Source organism: Poecilia latipinna, unplaced genomic scaffold, assembly GCF_001443285.1.
Source record: "Poecilia latipinna isolate Pla-1442-1.1 unplaced genomic scaffold, P_latipinna-1.0 Scaffold96, whole genome shotgun sequence".
NCBI classification, from domain to species: Eukaryota; Metazoa; Chordata; class Actinopteri; order Cyprinodontiformes; family Poeciliidae; genus Poecilia; species Poecilia latipinna.
The window spans coordinates 455,249-472,925 of record NW_015112712.1 but is presented as its reverse complement, the minus strand read 5'-3'; the positions used below and the strand labels follow the sequence as shown (position 1 = coordinate 472,925).

The window sequence follows — 17,677 nt, the reverse complement described above, 5'->3', positions numbered from 1 at the left end:
AGCATTATCCGTCTTCGACAAATTAAGAATGAACCGGTTCTTCTACATCACTCTAGGATAGACTGGTCTTAATTTTGTCAGTAATCATAAGAACTGCAAAAGAAAAACTAGATTCAAGTGAAAAAATATAACTTAAAAACAAGAGATAAAACCTTTATCCCCCTGAAACATGCCATATTTGAAACTGGGATTGAACAGGACAAACTTTCTAGAGCTCTGAATCCTGTCTGAAACTATTCAGATCATTTCTCTGCAAACGGTAAAACCAATAAAGTGAAAATTTTATACACAGCGGGTCCTAATCTGTAGCTGGTGGTCAGGTCTACAAAAACGGTCGTCCTGAGAGTCCAGTGTCCCTGTAACATGCATCTCAAGAGTGACATCACTCCAACACGAGTGTACTTTCGCAGGTGTGCAGGTGGTCCCTTACGACCGGACCGACACCCCGACGCCCCCCGCGGTGGACCTGAGCATGTCTCCCTCCTCCCGACACACCCCCAGCTCTCCAGAAATAAGCAACGGCAGTTACGTTCCCTCAGGCGTGAGTATGACATGCAAGTCCCTGCAAACACTCAACATTCTCTCACATTACTACAAATACAAACCACAAGCTCTCAACATCTGGCCGCGTTGCTCAGCCCGTCATCTGAAAATGGAAAGAGTACGGCACAGCGGCATGTTCCGTGTTGCCAATTCACGTTCAACTCAAAATTCAAAAATACTCTTTTATAGATCCTCTCTGTCCAATCTGACTGAGCTTGAACCATTTTTGCAAAGGTGTAATTACAGCTAAAAGTACTTGCAGTGGTAATTACAGTTAATTTTGTTTTTTAGAAGGTATTGACTAATTACACAATTTTTTTTTTTTATGACATACACTGAAATGTTGTAATACAACAAATTGTGAGAACGTTTAAGCAGTGTCAATATTGTACAATTTTTAGGGCACTGTATGCTGTCCGCACTCAAAAGTTTTACGCTCTCCTTCCGTAGCCTGACTCAGGATGTTTGGGTCATCAAATCAGGGGCAACATCAAGTCGTGTCACAATGTCACAGGGGAATTCAATTATGCAAGATTAGGGAGGCCTCTGTCCATGAGAGGGGAAGGGAAGCTCTTATCAAATGCGACTTGTGTCCCCAACAATTGCCTTTGTCTGTGCAACATGCACTCAGTGGCCCCATTGGCATGTTGTGTGTGTGTTTGTGTGTGTGTGTGTGTGTGTGTGTGTGTGTGTGTGTGTGTGTGTGTGTGTGTGTGTGTGTGTGTGCGTGTGTGTGTGTGTGTGTGTGTGTGTGTGTGTGTGAGTAATCAGATTTAAGACAAAACTACGGCCATGCAGACCTCATGCCGCCTAATTCAATTTCAGCGCAATTGAATCGAATTGCTAGGGCAGTTAAACCACCCAGTACCCCCTCTGTGTTTCACCTAACCCCCTGAGCCTACCGCTACATCCTTATTCTTAAACCTCCATCACTCTCTCTTTCTCGCAGTTTCTCACGCTTTTACCATAAGGAAAAAGTTCAATCTTATCAGGAAATTCAGTTCTAGTTATTTTTAAAAAAATATATATCAGCCTTTCTCTCGCTCTCTTTTTTTTGTGTTTTTTTTTTGTTTTTACTGTTCATCAGAATTCTCACATCTCGCAGGCGTTTCAATTCTTTGTGCCAATTGGTCCTGGAGCAGGACTTCACCTGCCATCCTCTATGTTCATTGGCCAAACGAGTGACAAGCGGGCTTCTCCTGACCTTTCAGCGGATGAACAACTTGCATGTCGCTGGAAAAAGGTAGACAAGAGTTGGAGTTGGATACTGAGAAACCTTTATGACCTCTTACGGTTTGTATAAAATGATTTCCCTCCTGTAGTGCCACCTGCTCTTTGACTCCCTACAAGACCTTGTGGACCATGTCAACGACTTCCATGTGAAACCTGAGAAGGATTCTGGGTACTGCTGCCACTGGGAGGGCTGTGCTCGCAAAGGAAGAGGGTTTAATGCCAGGTGATGAAATCATTCGTTGAGGTCTTATAAGGGCGCATCAGATGTTCTGTGTTAAAAGCGACGTTTCACGTTTCTTTTTTTGCTTGCAGGTACAAAATGCTCATTCACATACGCACTCACACCAATGAGAAACCACACCGTTGTCCCACCTGTAACAAGAGCTTCTCACGCCTGGAGAACCTCAAGATACACAACCGCTCACATACAGGTCTGTGTTTGGCTTCCAACTAGCAAAAAAGCTAAAAAAAAAAAAATATATATATATATATATATATATAAATTCACCTAAGACAGTTTTTGATATACAGCTAAAGATATAATTATTTTTCAAACTTTTTCTTTTGCAGTTATAAACTACATAAAAAAAACATATCTGCAGATATCAGAAGATATTATGAACCAAGAAAGGACATATAAAAAGTAAAACAACTCGTTATACCTGTGAAACTTCATGGCGGTCAGTCTTTAAGCGCAGCTGTCTTGCATGTCTTAGATGTCGCCCTGGTTCAACACATCTGAATCAAATACACGGTTTATTAGCAGACCTCTGCAAAGATAACCGACATGCTGCGGAGGCAATTGAACCATTTGAATCAGTTGTGTTGGATCAAGCAGACATCTTAGACCTGACAGACATCGTCAGTGAAGGACTGGAGCCACACATCCCTACTAAACGTTCACAAAAAATATGGTTGTATCTTATATTTGAGAGAGCTGAGGGCTCCATAGGCTCTTTCTGTGTCAGCAAAGGTTGATTGTGATTATTTTCTTTTCAACACTCAGAGTTTTTGAATTTCTGGCACTTAGACGCGGTGATATTTGCTATTTATAATTAGAGTGTAAAGAAAGCATTTCTTAAATGTAGTTTTTTAAGGACGTATATAAATTCTCATGTGGAAAATCTCTTCCCTCCGCAGGTGAAAAGCCCTACATTTGTCCTTACGAGGGTTGCAACAAGCGCTACTCCAACTCCAGCGACCGCTTCAAGCATACACGCACACATTACGTAGACAAGCCCTACTACTGTAAGATGGTGGGCTGCTTGAAGCGCTACACAGATCCCAGCTCGCTGCGGAAGCACATCAAAGCTCATGGCCACTTTGTGGCTCAGGAGCAGGGCCCCCCAAGCGGCGTAGGCTCTCTGCTGAAGGGAAGTCAGAGCGGAGGACCTTCTGGCGCTGGCAGTAAGGATTCAGAATTGCCCTACGTCAGCGGAGCTCACATCATCATCCCCGGAGCAGCTGCCGCTCTGCTGGGAGGCCACACCTTGCAGGGCGTAGGCGGTAGCCTTCCCTTGTCCCCTCTTAGCCCAAGACCCCTGGACCTCACCACGCTGGGGAGCCCCAATTCGTCTCCAGCCAGCCTAGGAGGCACATCCATCTTGTCCTTTAACGGCTCCCCACTGGGCCTGGCTAAGGCCCCTTTACTTTCCTCTGCCTTCCCTTCCTCGGCCCTTGGCCTGCCAATGGTTCCGGTGCTGGGCCCCACTTCAGAGCGCCGGCCCCACAGCCACCAGGCAAAGAGGGGCAGAGGAGATGAAGCAGAGGATGAGATGGCTGGGAGGGTCCTAAACCTCTCCACAGGTGGGTCTCATGATCCCCTATCCTGGGTGGTCATTCCCCCCGGCGCTGTGGTGCTCAAGCCAGCTGTGGTTAACTGATACAAACACACACACGCAGACACACACACTCTATCTCACACACACATTCCAGAAGAGCTCAGGGGGTTGATGCCATAGCGAGGGTGTGGGATGTCAAAGGTGACATGGATTGGCTTGAACAATCAATTCCAGGCAATGCATTAAAAGGTAGGAGTTTGGAAAAACACACACATCACCTCACATGATTTAAGAATACAATGCAAGCCTCTTGTATTGTTGAAGAACTAAACTTGAGGCCCAAGATCTGTGTTCAGGAATATGTACATTCCTGGATTTGTATCACAAAGCCTTAAAACAAGGCTCCTCTTTGCTTTCTTATATTATACTTTACTCATTCTGGCTGGTTCTGTGGAAAGGGACAGTAAACATGACAGTCTTAGTGCCATGTGTTTTTAAAAAATGTCCTTCTTCATCATTGAGTATTTATATGACTGTACTTTGACAGAGTGCCTCCAGCTTAGTGCTGAGGTACGGTGGCTCGCAAACAATATTCACACCCTTTGAGGTTTCACACATTTTGCAACAATACAACTACTCCCAGGCATTAAGCAGTTCAGATTTACACAAAAGTAACCATGTTGCAGATGAAAAACTAAAAGTGTGTATTTCTATTCAGCCCCGTTTACTTTGATTTTCCAGTGCAACCAAGTACAGCAGTATAAACACAGCTGTTCTGTGGAGGCCTTCTAGGCCTGTTGGAGAACATTAGCAGAGTTTTACGAAGTCCAACTAGCACAAGACTGAGATAAGGAAGGCACAATGTATTACTATGCAATAAATTGCGTTGGTTTCCATGAAAAAAATAATAAAGTTTTGTTGTTTAAAAAGGCAAAATGTTAAGAAGCTTAAGGGGTTTGAATGCATTTTGCAAGGCACTGCAGACACCACAAAAGGAAGCACTCATATACACACACACACACGCATGTAATAGAAAGATGTTTCAAATGTTGTGAACATTTGAAACATAAATTTGACAAACTTGCCGAACCAAAGCAAGTGAACTTATTTCGTCTTATACTTCATTTAAACAGAGCGCTTAACAGTGTCGACTTATAGTATTGAAACCTCAGAACTGCTGCTAAATTTTCCTGCTCCTCCTGCTTCATAAACTGGGCGAGAGCACTTTTGACAATCCGTCCCCGGTCATGTGGAGGGGTGATGAACACAGACCAGACCGGGGGCCGAACGAACAGACAAACGGTGGGTTAGCCACCTTGCAATGACCAACCATTACTTCCTCTCTTTTTTCACAAGTGAAACTTAAGGCACTGGTGTGTCTGACTCCCCCTACTGGCGGGACGTGTCACAACAACCTCCCGACTCACAAAAACCAGCACTGTTCAGCTCCTGGATTGTCCAGCTGCTTTACTGTAATTCAATCAACGGGGCCGGGTTGTGTATAAAAGGCCCTCAGTGGTGACAAACACTACAGTCCTGTATTCTTTAAGCTAAAAAGACCCCAAACCAGCTGTGAAAAACAGGTGGTGGGCCTAGCTACATGAGATTCGACCCCAATAAGCTTCAGCTGTGAAGAAAAAAAAAAAAAAATTAAAATACCAACAAAGAGGGAATGTTCACGTTGTTCCACAGCGGGAGATGGGATACACTCAGTGCTGCTTACAGCTGGACTGACTAGGACGCCACACTATCCCAAACTGCCTCATTTCAGTCTGTCCGAAGGGGCAAACATCATGTAAAAAAAAAAAAAAAAAATTCTGGGAAACACGTCATGGTTCGATTAAGCAGTAAACATGCACTTACTAAAAACTACCCTGTTTTCTAAGATGTTGTATTTAAAGAAAATAGCTCTTATTTCAGTCCCCTTACAAAATCCAGCTTTTTGTTGGGCGTTTCGTCAGACTTGTGTTGCTCATGCAGCTATAGGGTTGAAAGAGGATGGGGAGCAGGAGAGGATCCTTAAAACTCAACAGACTGACATCTCTCCTCGCACTTCGCCACTCCTCCGTCTCTTTCGTCGATGTTTGATGACGTTGGCTGTTTTTGAGTGTAATTTTTCATTTTCAAAACTTAGGAGCAAAAGTTTTCAATTTGAGAGCAAGACATTTTATTCTGTTGCGCTCCCCTGCATAACTCTGCTCTCACAAAAAAAAAAACTTGTTTGCTTAATAAATACTCTACTCTTGCATCAAATCTTCTTTTTGCAATCAGATTTGATGCCTCTCGCACAAATATCTTACGCTCTATTTACACCTAAAGGCCAGTGATGTCAAAGTCTCACTTGTGATTCTATTGACTGTAAATGCTACCAACACTTTGTTCCAAGTGAAAGCAAAGAAAATCTAAAAGGTTTTTAAAGCATGAGGTGTAGGCTTCAAACAGGAGCAGAAGATAGTTGTGCAAAAGGGAGGAAGCAGATTATGCAAAAGCTTTTTTGTGCAGCAGAATATATTTGTAAGCAGACGTGATTATTTTCAAGTGCAGGAACAGAATATTTAATCAGGGCAGCACATTATCCGAAATCAACAAATTCTGCTCCTAAAATGAAAATAGTATGCTAATTTTTTTTTGGCATACTATTTGGTTAATCATGTTGTAAGCGGACATGGTTATTTTCAAGTGCAGGAGCAGGGCATTAAATCAGGGCAGCACATTATCCAAAATCGAGAAATTCTGCTCTTAAATTGAAAATAGTATGCTCATATTTTTTTTTTTTGTGGCAAAAATCCCCTTGTAACTGTTTTATTTACTTGTTTCTATTTTATATTTTTGCCATTACTATGATTTTTAATTTTTTTTATTTGCAGATGTTCAGACGAGACATTTTCTTTGTGATGTTGAAGTTGCCTCTTGTGTTCTGCCATGGCTGCTCTACAATCAGGTTTCTGCTGCCGGGGATGAGTTTGCGAAGGGATTGAAGTTGGGGGAAAAACTTTTTTTTAAACTTGTGGAAGTTTAGTTCTCAGTTTTGTCATTGCAAGAGCCACAAGGACACTTTTTTTTTTTTTTTTTTTTTTTACAAACGGAGGGTCAACTCTTTCGACTGATTGGCAGCTTGAGAGGAAAGAGAAAGGGTTATTAGGATGAGAGAATGGACAGGGGAGCGATTAGGCTGGAGGCTGCGTGCCAGTAGAGGGAAAAAAAAAAAAAAAAGCAGCAACTTGCAGCCGCCCTGGGCTGCCGCTCTCCATCTGGCCACCCACCCACCAAACGGCCCTCTCAGCTCTGAAGTCACCGGCTGTGCTGGGCTCACTGTGGCAGCCTCTCACAGAAATACCAGCCTGCAGAAAACTAGGCCACTGAACTCTTCCTGGCCCCTCTCTCTTCTGTGTTACCCACCTTCTTTAGATTAAACCTGTGGCTCAATTCCACCACCTCCTGGTTACAAAACATTTACCAAAGAACATCAAAGTACACCAAGAAGAATTAGCCTCACTTTAGAGCAGAAATATGTTGGTAATATAACCCATTGAGGTTGTTTTTTTTTTTTTTTTATCAGAATACCTGCAGGTCAATTAAGACTAAATCGTAGATAAATCTATGGCAAGCCATTATACCATAAATGGCTTACCAGACCATACCATATCAAATTGCTGTTGTACATTCTATTATTTTCTTTATTCATCTTAATTTATTAATTATTTTTTTTTTTTTTTGCTTATGACAAACTGACATTTCAGCAATCAAAATCCTTTAAAACTGATTATTTAGAAAAGTTCAAGATGTCTATTCCTTAAAAGTAAACATTTTACCGTTTAATGTCTAAGCTTTGCATGTTATGCACACAAACCATGCTTAAAAAGTACACACTCATTTTGATGAGATGAAATTCTCAGTACGGACGTTGAACATGCCTATTACACGATAAAGTGGCTTGCCATACAAGTCGCGCGACAAGGCTCCATCCCAATAACGCCACCTCCACACACAGTTTAGCTCAAGCTTCAGGTCAGGCATTGGAAATGAGTAGTGTCTGCCGTGTGAATGGACAAAACCTAGCATGTAATGGCATCAGAAAGAGGCGTTAAGTATGCCAGACATGGTTTCCATGGCAACAGCAGCGCCAACAGATGCAGCGGACCTCCTCTGCTGAAAGAGGCTAGGGACAGAGACTCAGCGCCGGCAGCAGAAATCGCAGCACGACACGGGTCCAAACGGGATCCACACATTTTCAAATATTAAATAAGCTGTATGATCCATTAACCCTTTGAGCTCAGCCTGTAATAATCTGCACTCCCCCCTCCCTCAACTGTATACGTTTGGGGATGCTGTCACATTATTTTCCAATGTCTAAGCTGTCTTTGTGTTGTTTCTGGGAAATAGTCGCTACAGGGTCTCAAGTGGGACTCTGCTTTCTTATCGTTAAGCATTTTTTTAAAAGTGGTACGGGCTCCTGGAGTTGCTACAAAATCCCAGATGCCAGGACACAAACATGACCCACATCAGAGGCTCGCTTTGCTGGAAGTGCCACAGTGTTGCACAAACGGTTAATGATATGACTAAGGCCACAGGAGGCCTGTTCAACTTACGTTTTTTTGCACATTTGTGAGATATTATGTCAGTATTTTCATTTTTCCAAGTGCCTTTTTTTTATTACAGGTAAATATAGACGTTATACACTATATGAGAAAAAGTTATATGAAAATATATTTTTCCTGGCACCATGTTCTGTGGTTGAACATGCAGAATTTTAAGCGTTGTAAAAGTCTCCAGTTGGTACAACATAGCGGCGTTCTCCTGTTTTAGAGGAATTTTATTACGATATTGATAATAATGTCAATGAAAACAAAAATGTTTAATTAATAAAGTTGCATTTGATAAGTGTGCTCGTGTTATTTTTATTTTTTTTTATATATTTCTACATGTACTGTTTCTTTCACACTCTAACAATCATCTTATCCTCGTTTACATTTGACAAAAAGCATTGTTACCTGAGTTTCCAACACATTATTTTTACAGACACCTATTGTCTATAAAAAAAAGACAATAATTGCATATTGTCTAATGGGAATTCACTGCCACATACAAAAGACTAAAGAAAAGACTTTATTGGGTAATAATTTACATGGGAGATGGGGGAAGAAACTAGAGGTCCAATATTATTGTTTATGTTTCTGGATTTTGCTGCGACTGCTGGTTTTGTTCTTGTTTCTGAATATTTAGCTCCTCATCCAGACGCTCTTTAGCTCGCACCACCTGCAATGCAAGAAATCGACACATGAATGACCTGCAGCGGAGGATAAAGCATCTAAAACACTAACACTGCAACTGTGAATAACAGAATAACTCAACCACCTGGTGTGAGGTGTGAGTCATATTTTCTTAGTGCAGAACTCTAGCATTTTTCTGAGGAAAAATAATTAGGAACATGGTGTACACATCTGCTTTAATACAAAACATGTTCCATCTTAAGATTTCACGCAGTAAAGGGGGAAAGAAGGAGACGGGGAAGGAAGGGAGGGAGGACACTAGAGAGGAAAATACACAACAAAGCAAGGATGACTAAGGAAGGATGAAAAAGGACAAGGAAACAACAGGAAGGAGGACATGAGACAAAAAAGGAAAGACGAAGAAGCAACAATGGGAAGGGCACATTGAAGTGAGGAGGGAACTAACGACAGAAGGAAGAAAAGACAAATAAGGAAAGAAAGGTAGGATACAAAAGGACACAATGAGGAAAGAATAGAAGGGAAGAAGAAAAAGGAAAAGTAGAGATGAAAGGATGCAAGAAAGGAAGGAGGGCACAAAGAAGAATCAAAGGAAGAAAAGAATAATAAGAAAGAAAGTAATAATGGTGCAAGAAAGGAAAAATAACAGACAGAAGTAAAGACATGTTTTAAAAAACAAAAAAAACAATAAAACCAAACATGTCAATTTTAAACACAGGTCTACAGGCCAAAACCCATTTGATTTTTGAATGTGTGTGCAGGTTGTGATGTAGCAAATCAAAAGGGATAAAAGGTGAAAAATGACCAGAAAATTTATAAAAGCAATTTCCATAACTTTAAGAACACACTGTGGAAATAATGTTTTGAAGCAAATCTTACAAAAATAATGATCGATTTGTTGCTGTGGATCTCACAAGACTAAAATGTATTTTTTTTTTTTTTTTTTTTTTTTCTGTTATCCAAAAGTACAACTAAGGATGTGACATCACACATTAAGGTTAATATTAACATTGTGATTTTATGTGAAAAAACAGACTACTCACTTTTGATTGCAGGTAAAATGAACCTCCCACTGACTTTTCATTGACTTTGAAAAGGTGCTCATAGCTCTGCAGGAGATAAACAGTTCAGAGTCGGTGTGAAAGCACTTTCTTTTTAAATGTAAAAACAGCAACATTAATAAAAAAAACCCCTCACAATATTTGTTATATATAATCAAACTCATAATTAACCAACTTGATTATAAATAAAGTTAAAGATTTACAAAGCTGTATAATTCAAAAAGCTTTGAGTATTAGCATTCACTAGGAAAAACACATGACATCTGAAGTCAACCCTGATATTTAAACCACAAGTTTCTTCACTACACTAAACTCCAAACCAAAGTCAGTGTTTCCAGGTCCAAGTCCTTCAGTGAAAGAGGCTGAAGTGTGGAACATTTCTAAAAACCTGCCATACTGTGATTTAAACATGTCAGTAAGGAGGACACAACGGTTTCTGGTTGTACCTTCTGAATCTCTTCAGGACTGAGTGTTGAGATGTTGAGGATTTGTTGAGCCTCCTGTAGACTCATCCCGGTGATGCTGGACGCTGCGGCAGACTGCTGCCCGGATCGGCCCCTGGCCCTGGCTGCTGCCTGACTCGCTGGGAGAGGGAGATACAACAGAGATCCATCCTGAAGTGACGCCATGCCAACGTGGCTTACGTCGGAGAATCAGACTAGCAGATAGACAGATTGTCGTTTTGCAGAAACATAAAAGCTGCTTCTAACACTTGAATAAAACTCCAGAATTTTTCCAGGCTGTGAAGAGACCCATGTCTCATTCAATTTTGCTACTGTCATGAATAAACAATGGTATGAAAACATCATCCAGAGGCAGCTTTTGTACATTATCATCATATTGCTTCTGTGTTGTTATGCAACCTTTTACCCAACATGGCTAAGCAACTTTCTTGTCAAGGAAAAAGTGATAACTTAGTGGTCCTCATTTTGTCCATGGCACAAAAAGTCTCCAGACCCCAAACTCATGGAGAACTTGTCATTTTTCTAAATATATATATATGTATATGTTTAAAGATCAGGATCAGTTTTTAGTCTTAAAACTTGCACCTCTCTTTACATATTCCTTAAAGGTTAAAGATTCTTTTAAAGAGGTGTAATAACATTTTAATCAAATCCATAACGGCAGACGTCAGGCTCAGGACAACGGAAGCATAAATACCTGCATACTCCTGTTGTAAAGCCCGGGCAAAAGCTCGTCCCACCACCTGAACACCCATCACTACGATCTGAGCGAGGTATTTAGCCTGAAAGTGTTCAGATTAAAACAGTTATGAACAGTGTCAGCCGGCTGTTTGTGACAAAAACACAGAGACAGAACTCAACACAGAAACACATTAACCGTCTTATTACTGAAGCTCTTTTGAAATGCATTAGGTTCGTTATGTAGAGCAAGTTAAAGACACAGTAGCACTAAAAAAACCCCCACTAAAATACCACCACGACGTATTTTAGAGTTAACGCTGTACATAATCGCATGACACCTGGCAAAAACAACACGTTCTTACCATTTTTATGTCGCTATACAGCTTACACAGCCGATGTGCCGACTCCTGTTGTCACACATGCACATTGAAGGTTACAGAAGCGTCATAGTTCAAGGAAGATCGACAACTAAACATTCAGGACGAATGATCTTGGTGGTACGTTTTAAACATCGCCCCCTGCTGGCGGGGAGGGATGAATGCAGCGTCGCACCACATACGGTGACCATCAACTGTTGTGACTCCAGAGGGCGCTGCTGAGAAGCAGCACTGAAATTCAGTAACATATACGGCTATAGTATATAATTTAAAGGCAAAAAAATTATAAATTGATAAAACTAAATAATGTGAATATGAGCCACTGGCTTGAGAAATGACTAAGGTAGGTGTTGCCTATATTAATGAGAGCATACTAACCCTCACAGCAAAGTATTTTAAGGCTAACTTTATAGTTTTCACCATTTAGTATGTATTTAGGGAAGCAAAGAGTCCAATCGGAGATTCTATACGTCTGTCAGCATGCCTGCATGCCTGCCTGTCCATTTATTCTGACCATCACAAACTCCAAATAAATAAATATTATTTTAAACCTTTGTGCCATGCATTTGTATTTAACCCATTTAGCTTTTTAGAGGGGTTTTATTTTTTTAAATGGTCAAGGAAGCAGTTTGAACATAGTAGGAATATGGATGAAGCAAATTTGGAAGAATCCTGAAAGAAAAAAACAAAACAAACACAAACATTCAAGAGGCTGCAAATGACTTGAGACATTGGTGGAGTTTCACCTTGACTCAGGGAACTGAATACAAATGCAGGCCACACTTATAAATTTTTGACTCATAATTTTTTTCAAAAATAAAATACAGTGAAGTTTGTGGCCTTAATGCAAGATTGATGAAATGATAACTAAGAAAAATATTTTTGTCTGATGTGCATTTACCTAGTTTGCCATGAATGAAGCAGCATTGCTCACCACATTAACTACAGAAGATAAGAGAGTTCATATGGTGTTTATTGCAAGACAGTTTTTGAAAAAAGATCCACAAACCATTACTATAAAAACAAAACCACAATGTTCTACTTACTATATAAAAACAAAGCCCAAAACCAGTTAATCCAATCAAAACATACAAGAGACCTTTAAAAATCACAAGCACATACATCCGGTGACATCCACCGTACATGTGTTCAACATGACGAGCAGGAAAATACACGGCTGATTTGGCCTGATCACATCAGTCATTCTGAGGATGTAAACAACGTTGTTGGATCAATAAATGGTTCTCAACGACTCCAACGCGGCCCTGAGTGATGATTACACAACAATGGCTTCACTTTTAAGTTACTAACACTGTGCCGTTTGCCTAATTAATACCATTCAAAGGGTATTATTCCCCAAACTGTTAGAATATTAACAAGGGTTAAAGTTAAAAAAAACATTAGGCTACCCTGCAAACAAAGTGGAATGATTAAGTAAAAGCACAAAATTCCCAATTTTTCCCCTCCTCATACAAGCATTCCTTAATGGTTAAAGAGTTAATCAAACCCATTAACTAGGACAAATACACAAATGCACAATATCTACCATCAATCAACTGTATATCAATTTATGCTTAAAAAGAAAAGGAATCTATAGTTCCTAACATCAGAGACTCCCCTGTCCCTGTTGTGTCCTTAAGTTTAAGGTGGCATCTGCTGCAGAAGCTCAAACCTGTTACAGTAACTGTGATTTGCATGATCTACTGGAAGACAATCAGTCTTAAGAACTTGTGCTGTTATAGTGGACAATTAGAAAGCAAAGCAGTGGTCCCATGTCGAACCAAACATTCAAGATTTCATTATTTAGATCTACAAAATAAAAATGTGCCATTAAAAGTTAGGAGAAACTAGCCTTGATTCTACATTGTTTATTTTAACAAGCTGCTAAGAGAGTTAACTGGTTATACATCAGGCTGCAGATTTATTCACATTTTCTGATTTGTTATTTTACCGTTGTGTGATTTTATATGATTATCTCATGAATTCATCAAATAGATGAATCCGTTAAAGATATACCAATGAAGACATTTGTTGGCACCCCTGGTAAAGATGTGCAAAAAGCATAGCGTAATCTCACAATGAAAAAAGGGAGAGAAGGGGGGAATCCGAGCTTTCAATATTAGTACAATTAATCAGAAAAGAAAGATTTTACATTTGATCTTGGAAAAAAAAAGCAAATGCTGACAGATTGTGCTTTCCAAGAGGAGTTTGTTTCTTCTATATATCCCATTATTTGTTAAAGTAATTATTTTGTAAAATAAGATGTTTCTCCCATGAAATAAGTATATTAAAATGAAAGGCTGTATTTTTTTTTGCTTTGAAATTATGGCTATTCTCAAGATTAATTTATATTCAGGTTTTACATTTTTACCACGGGTGCCCACACTTATGTTGTCGTCTGTACAGAGAAAACAACTATTTTAAGCTCAAACTGAATGTGGGATTTCCTGCAGAGAAGTACTAAATATTATGGAAGTTTAATTTACACCATATGAGTTTTTATGTAATGCAATGTTTCTCTTGTTCGGTAGGCTGCGGTGTTCGTTTTCCCCAGGAGATTGTCTGGGTGACGCGTTCAAACACGAATGGCAAAATAACTCTTGAGCTGTCCTTTCCTCTCTGCTGTTGGCACCATGACTTGAAGCAAAGCCCGGATGATGACATCCTCTTTAATCATCCTGAATAAAAGGGAGACAAGAATGAGATCACTAAAAAAAAAAAAAAAAAAAACTGCCATCATTTCTTGATTCGAATGAAAAGAAACTTTAAACTTCAACCCGCTCAGTTTACATTCATTTGATTTCCTGAATATATTAAACTGTGACTTCAAGTTAAGAACACAACTAATGCAAATACACAAACACAAAATTCAGAGATAATATTACAAGAAAAAACAATAAACAAATACAGTTACTGGAAAAAAAATAATTTATATCACTTGAACTTCAATGTTTTGCTGCACTTCAGCCAAAAGTGCAAAATATTATATTGAGATTTTATGTGGTAAACCAACAGAAAGTAGTGAAATTTTTGTGACATGTATTTTAAAAAAAATACACAAACATATGAAAAGCACAACAAAAATCCAGCAGCTTCTTAGAGAACAAGCAGCATCACTAAAACCAAGGCACAGCAGACGGGTCAGGTAATAGCTGTTGGAGATGCTTAAATCAGAGTTAAATAAGTTTTTTTTTTTTTTTTTTAAGTATCAATACAGGTGCCTGAAAACCTTTTAATTCTTCTTCCAGTTTCTTTTTAAAGTCTGTTTGGCTGTGAACACAACAGTTTGACCTCAGTCACATGAAATAAGTAGATTTCGCTATAATTGTTTTCTTTTTCTTGGGATTTGGTTGAAAAGTGTGAATAATCACACTTTTCAGATTTTTATTCGCAAAAATTGCTTACGTCTTTCCTTCCACTTCATCACTGTGCACTACTTTGTGTTGGTTCTTCACATAAAATATACGTTTTGTGTTTTATTTTCAAGAAGTTGTCACATGTGCTCACCCACTCCTCGTCATCCACACCCTCAAAGGACTCCTGTGGCAGGGGGTCGTCCATGTTTCCCAGCTTAGCCACCATGGCACTCAGGAGCTGTGTCACGCACACACACACACACACACACACACACGCAGACACACACACACCGAGTGTTAAGATCTCATGCTTTTTTTTCAGGTACTACAAAAGGTCCATACATCTGATCTACGACAAACTAATGCAAAGTTTCACCTCGTCTTTTTTCTGTTCATCCGTTTTTTCCTCCAGGTAAACAGACGAGGGCAGGTATTTCCTCACCGGAGCCTCTTTGGGGGCCTCACTCACTGAGGAAAAAAAAAAACACAAACAGAGCTTCGCATGAAGCAACCCAACGTACCAGGACATGTCCAGAGTGTCGACATGCGGGTCTAAAGACGGCATCTTGATGAATATTTAAGAGCTGTGTTGAGTCTGTAGACGCACCTGGCGTCATGTCTTTGGGCTTCAGGCTGAGCTTTTTATGCTGGCCGTTGGAGCCAGAGAGCCAGGCGGAGGCGGTGAGCGCAGGCTCCCACCACACTGCTGTGTCTGGGTACACGTCGTCCTGGAAGAACTCTTTCTGGAGAGCCAAAAAGGAAAAACGTTCTGTTCATTAGAAGTAAACATGAGTTAAAAAAAAAAAAAAAGCAGGCGGTGTTCCTGGAAGTGTTCGCAAGGGGATTCGGTTGCCTCACTTTAACCCGGGGGACTCTGAAGGCCACCGGCTCTATGGTGGTCTTGGTGAGCATCAGTCCCACAGCTATCTCCACATCTCGCACGTTGCACTCCGTTTTAGGCAAAAAGGCAAGGCCCTGGACACAGAGGAGCACAGAATCCATGACTTGAACTTCAACTTCAATGGATGTGCCGATGATAATTAGGATAAAGTAAGTAGCCTTAGTACCTTATGAGGCTCAGGGGAGTTAAAACTGCTGCATTCGATAAAGTAGGGATCTTCTGGGACCAACTCATAAATGTAGACTCTGGTGTCGCCCTGAAGAAAAGCAGAAAACATAATTTCATGCAAATTATGCTTTAGCCGTGACACACTCTGCAGAGACTTGCGCCAGTTCATCTCTCATCTTACTCACTTTCCCAGTAAGAATTACAACGCTGGTGTCGGGGTCGTAAAATGGGATAAGAGTGGAGGGAGATACGTTTAAAGAAGCGTTGGCTATTGGCCCGGATGACAGGGAGTCAGCGGAGAACAGGTAAAGTACTCTTTCGCTACGACTAAAACAGCAATAGAAAAGAGGACGAGAAGAAGGGTTACTTTGGTCAGTGCTGCTCAGACAGGAGAAAAGTAAATAAAAAAAAAACTTAACAGCCATGATGAACAGACTAATAAAAAGGGTTTAGTTTCCAGTACCTGTCAAATCCTGACACCAGCAGGTACTTCCCATCACACACCCAGACCACACGAGCTCCTCTGTGGCCCTCTGGCCCCGGCCCCTCCTGGGAAAACAAAAACAGCAAGTCTATGCGAATACTGAAGAGACGTTACAATACGACGACTATTATCTAAGAACTGAGAGACAAATATTACAAAAAAAACGACTGAATCCAAATATAAAAGTATCCAGACCTCTTGAAGTTTTTCATATTATCGTGGAACAACTGAAAATGCCAGATTGTTGTTACTTTGTAAGCTGCTGTTCTACAGTTTGTTGCCATACTTGCACAGGTGCTGTAGATTTGCGAGGGTCATAGATGCGAACTTTCCCATCCTTGCAGACTGTGGCCAGCAGCTTCCCGTCTGGACTCCACGCCATTCCAAACACCTGAACGGGAACATCGGGAAAACCAAGCCAGGAGGAAAACCTTCCATAAGTTTCCCTTCGCTTTATGGAAACATCTCTGCTCGTTCAAATTGCGCCTTCTTTGCTACAGTAACAACCTACCTGGTCCTGGTGGCCGGTGAGAATCTTGACCTGCTCTCCGCTCTCCAGGTTCCACAGTCTGACTGTGAGATCGTAGGATGAGGACACCAGGACTCCACTGGCCAGAGGGTGAAACTTGATGGAGTAGATCTTCTCGGTGTGGCCTACAGGGAGTCGGGGGGTAGCCATCAATACAACTGAGACTTCAAGAGTCACACCAGGAAATGTGCAAGTTTATTTTCTTTGGCAAGTTTTCCAGATGCATTTGAAATAAATACTGAGAAAGCTGGAAAATATTACTTCCTCCCCGGAGATTTATTGCGATTTCTTCAAACTCCCGCCAAAGCCAGAATCATTAATACATAGATTTAGGTTGATTTTGTTTCTCTATGCAATATGACCTACCTTGCAAGACGAGCTTAGGCTCAGTCAGCGTCTCTTTCAGCCCACCCTCAGGTACCTGCCACATCCTGATTTTAGCATCATCTCCAGCTAGACAGAGACATTCAAATATAAACTCAGAGACATGCTCAGATAAGTTTGTGAGGAAGAAGTTTTTATCTGTAAAGGTGGAGTTTGTTAGTAAGGATGCATTCACTCACCCACTGCCAGTCTGTGTGCGTCAAAGGGGTCCCAGGAAAAGTCGGCCACGTTTACAGAGTTTTGGATGGTGGGCAGAGCTGTGTCCGGCTGCCTCCCGGGTCCAGAGCGCTGAGGAGAGGGAAAAAGTCAAACAGCTGGAGTACAGCTGTGGTTTTACATCTAACAAGCACTAACTAAACTAAATTCTCAGGGGGTCGAAGGGACCATTAGCTCAACTGGAAGTCTCCGATTCAATTTGTGCACACTCTCAGAAAGCACATTAGTTTTGAATAAGGCTAGTTACTGCACCAGGATTGGTAGGGGATGT

The 17,677-nt window shown here is 40.7% G+C and overlaps 2 protein-coding genes across 5 annotated transcripts in view; one reads left to right on the top strand and one right to left on the bottom strand.

Annotated features, from left to right (window-relative positions):
* The window catches only part of glis2b (GLIS family zinc finger 2b), a 34,570-nt gene extending 27,726 nt beyond the window's left edge, over positions 1 to 6,844 (top strand). The window contains exons 3-7 of one of the 2 annotated variants that reach the window (XM_015025875.1): positions 411 to 541; positions 1,649 to 1,786; positions 1,866 to 1,999; positions 2,089 to 2,207; positions 2,917 to 6,844. In XM_015025875.1, the coding sequence (XP_014881361.1) occupies positions 411 to 541; positions 1,649 to 1,786; positions 1,866 to 1,999; positions 2,089 to 2,207; positions 2,917 to 3,659 (1,265 nt within the window). In that variant the 3' untranslated portion in view covers positions 3,660 to 6,844. Of the gene's footprint in view, positions 1 to 410; positions 542 to 1,630; positions 1,787 to 1,865; positions 2,000 to 2,088; positions 2,208 to 2,916 lie in introns of both variants that reach the window. The other variant, XM_015025866.1, reaches the window with a different exon arrangement.
* A 1,518-nt stretch (positions 6,845 to 8,362) lies between these two features.
* The window catches only part of LOC106942524 (mitochondrial import inner membrane translocase subunit TIM16-like), a 113,403-nt gene continuing 104,088 nt past the window's right edge, over positions 8,363 to 17,677 (bottom strand). Inside the window, exons 17-31 of one of the 3 annotated variants that reach the window (XM_015025845.1) lie at positions 17,370 to 17,478; positions 17,173 to 17,259; positions 16,789 to 16,931; positions 16,564 to 16,668; positions 16,257 to 16,342; positions 15,979 to 16,120; positions 15,792 to 15,881; positions 15,583 to 15,699; positions 15,332 to 15,467; positions 15,101 to 15,192; positions 14,876 to 14,962; positions 11,008 to 11,092; positions 10,293 to 10,429; positions 9,829 to 9,894; positions 8,363 to 8,813 (exon numbers count right to left, since the gene is read on the bottom strand). In XM_015025845.1, the coding sequence (XP_014881331.1) occupies positions 8,724 to 8,813; positions 9,829 to 9,894; positions 10,293 to 10,429; positions 11,008 to 11,092; positions 14,876 to 14,962; positions 15,101 to 15,192; positions 15,332 to 15,467; positions 15,583 to 15,699; positions 15,792 to 15,881; positions 15,979 to 16,120; positions 16,257 to 16,342; positions 16,564 to 16,668; positions 16,789 to 16,931; positions 17,173 to 17,259; positions 17,370 to 17,478 (1,572 nt within the window). In that variant the 3' untranslated portion in view covers positions 8,363 to 8,723. Of the gene's footprint in view, positions 8,814 to 9,828; positions 9,895 to 10,292; positions 10,430 to 11,007; positions 11,093 to 11,353; positions 11,480 to 12,322; positions 14,047 to 14,875; positions 14,963 to 15,100; positions 15,193 to 15,331; positions 15,468 to 15,582; positions 15,700 to 15,791; positions 15,882 to 15,978; positions 16,121 to 16,256; positions 16,343 to 16,563; positions 16,669 to 16,788; positions 16,932 to 17,172; positions 17,260 to 17,369; positions 17,479 to 17,677 lie in introns of those variants that run through there. The other 2 variants (XM_015025832.1, XM_015025841.1) reach the window with 2 other exon arrangements.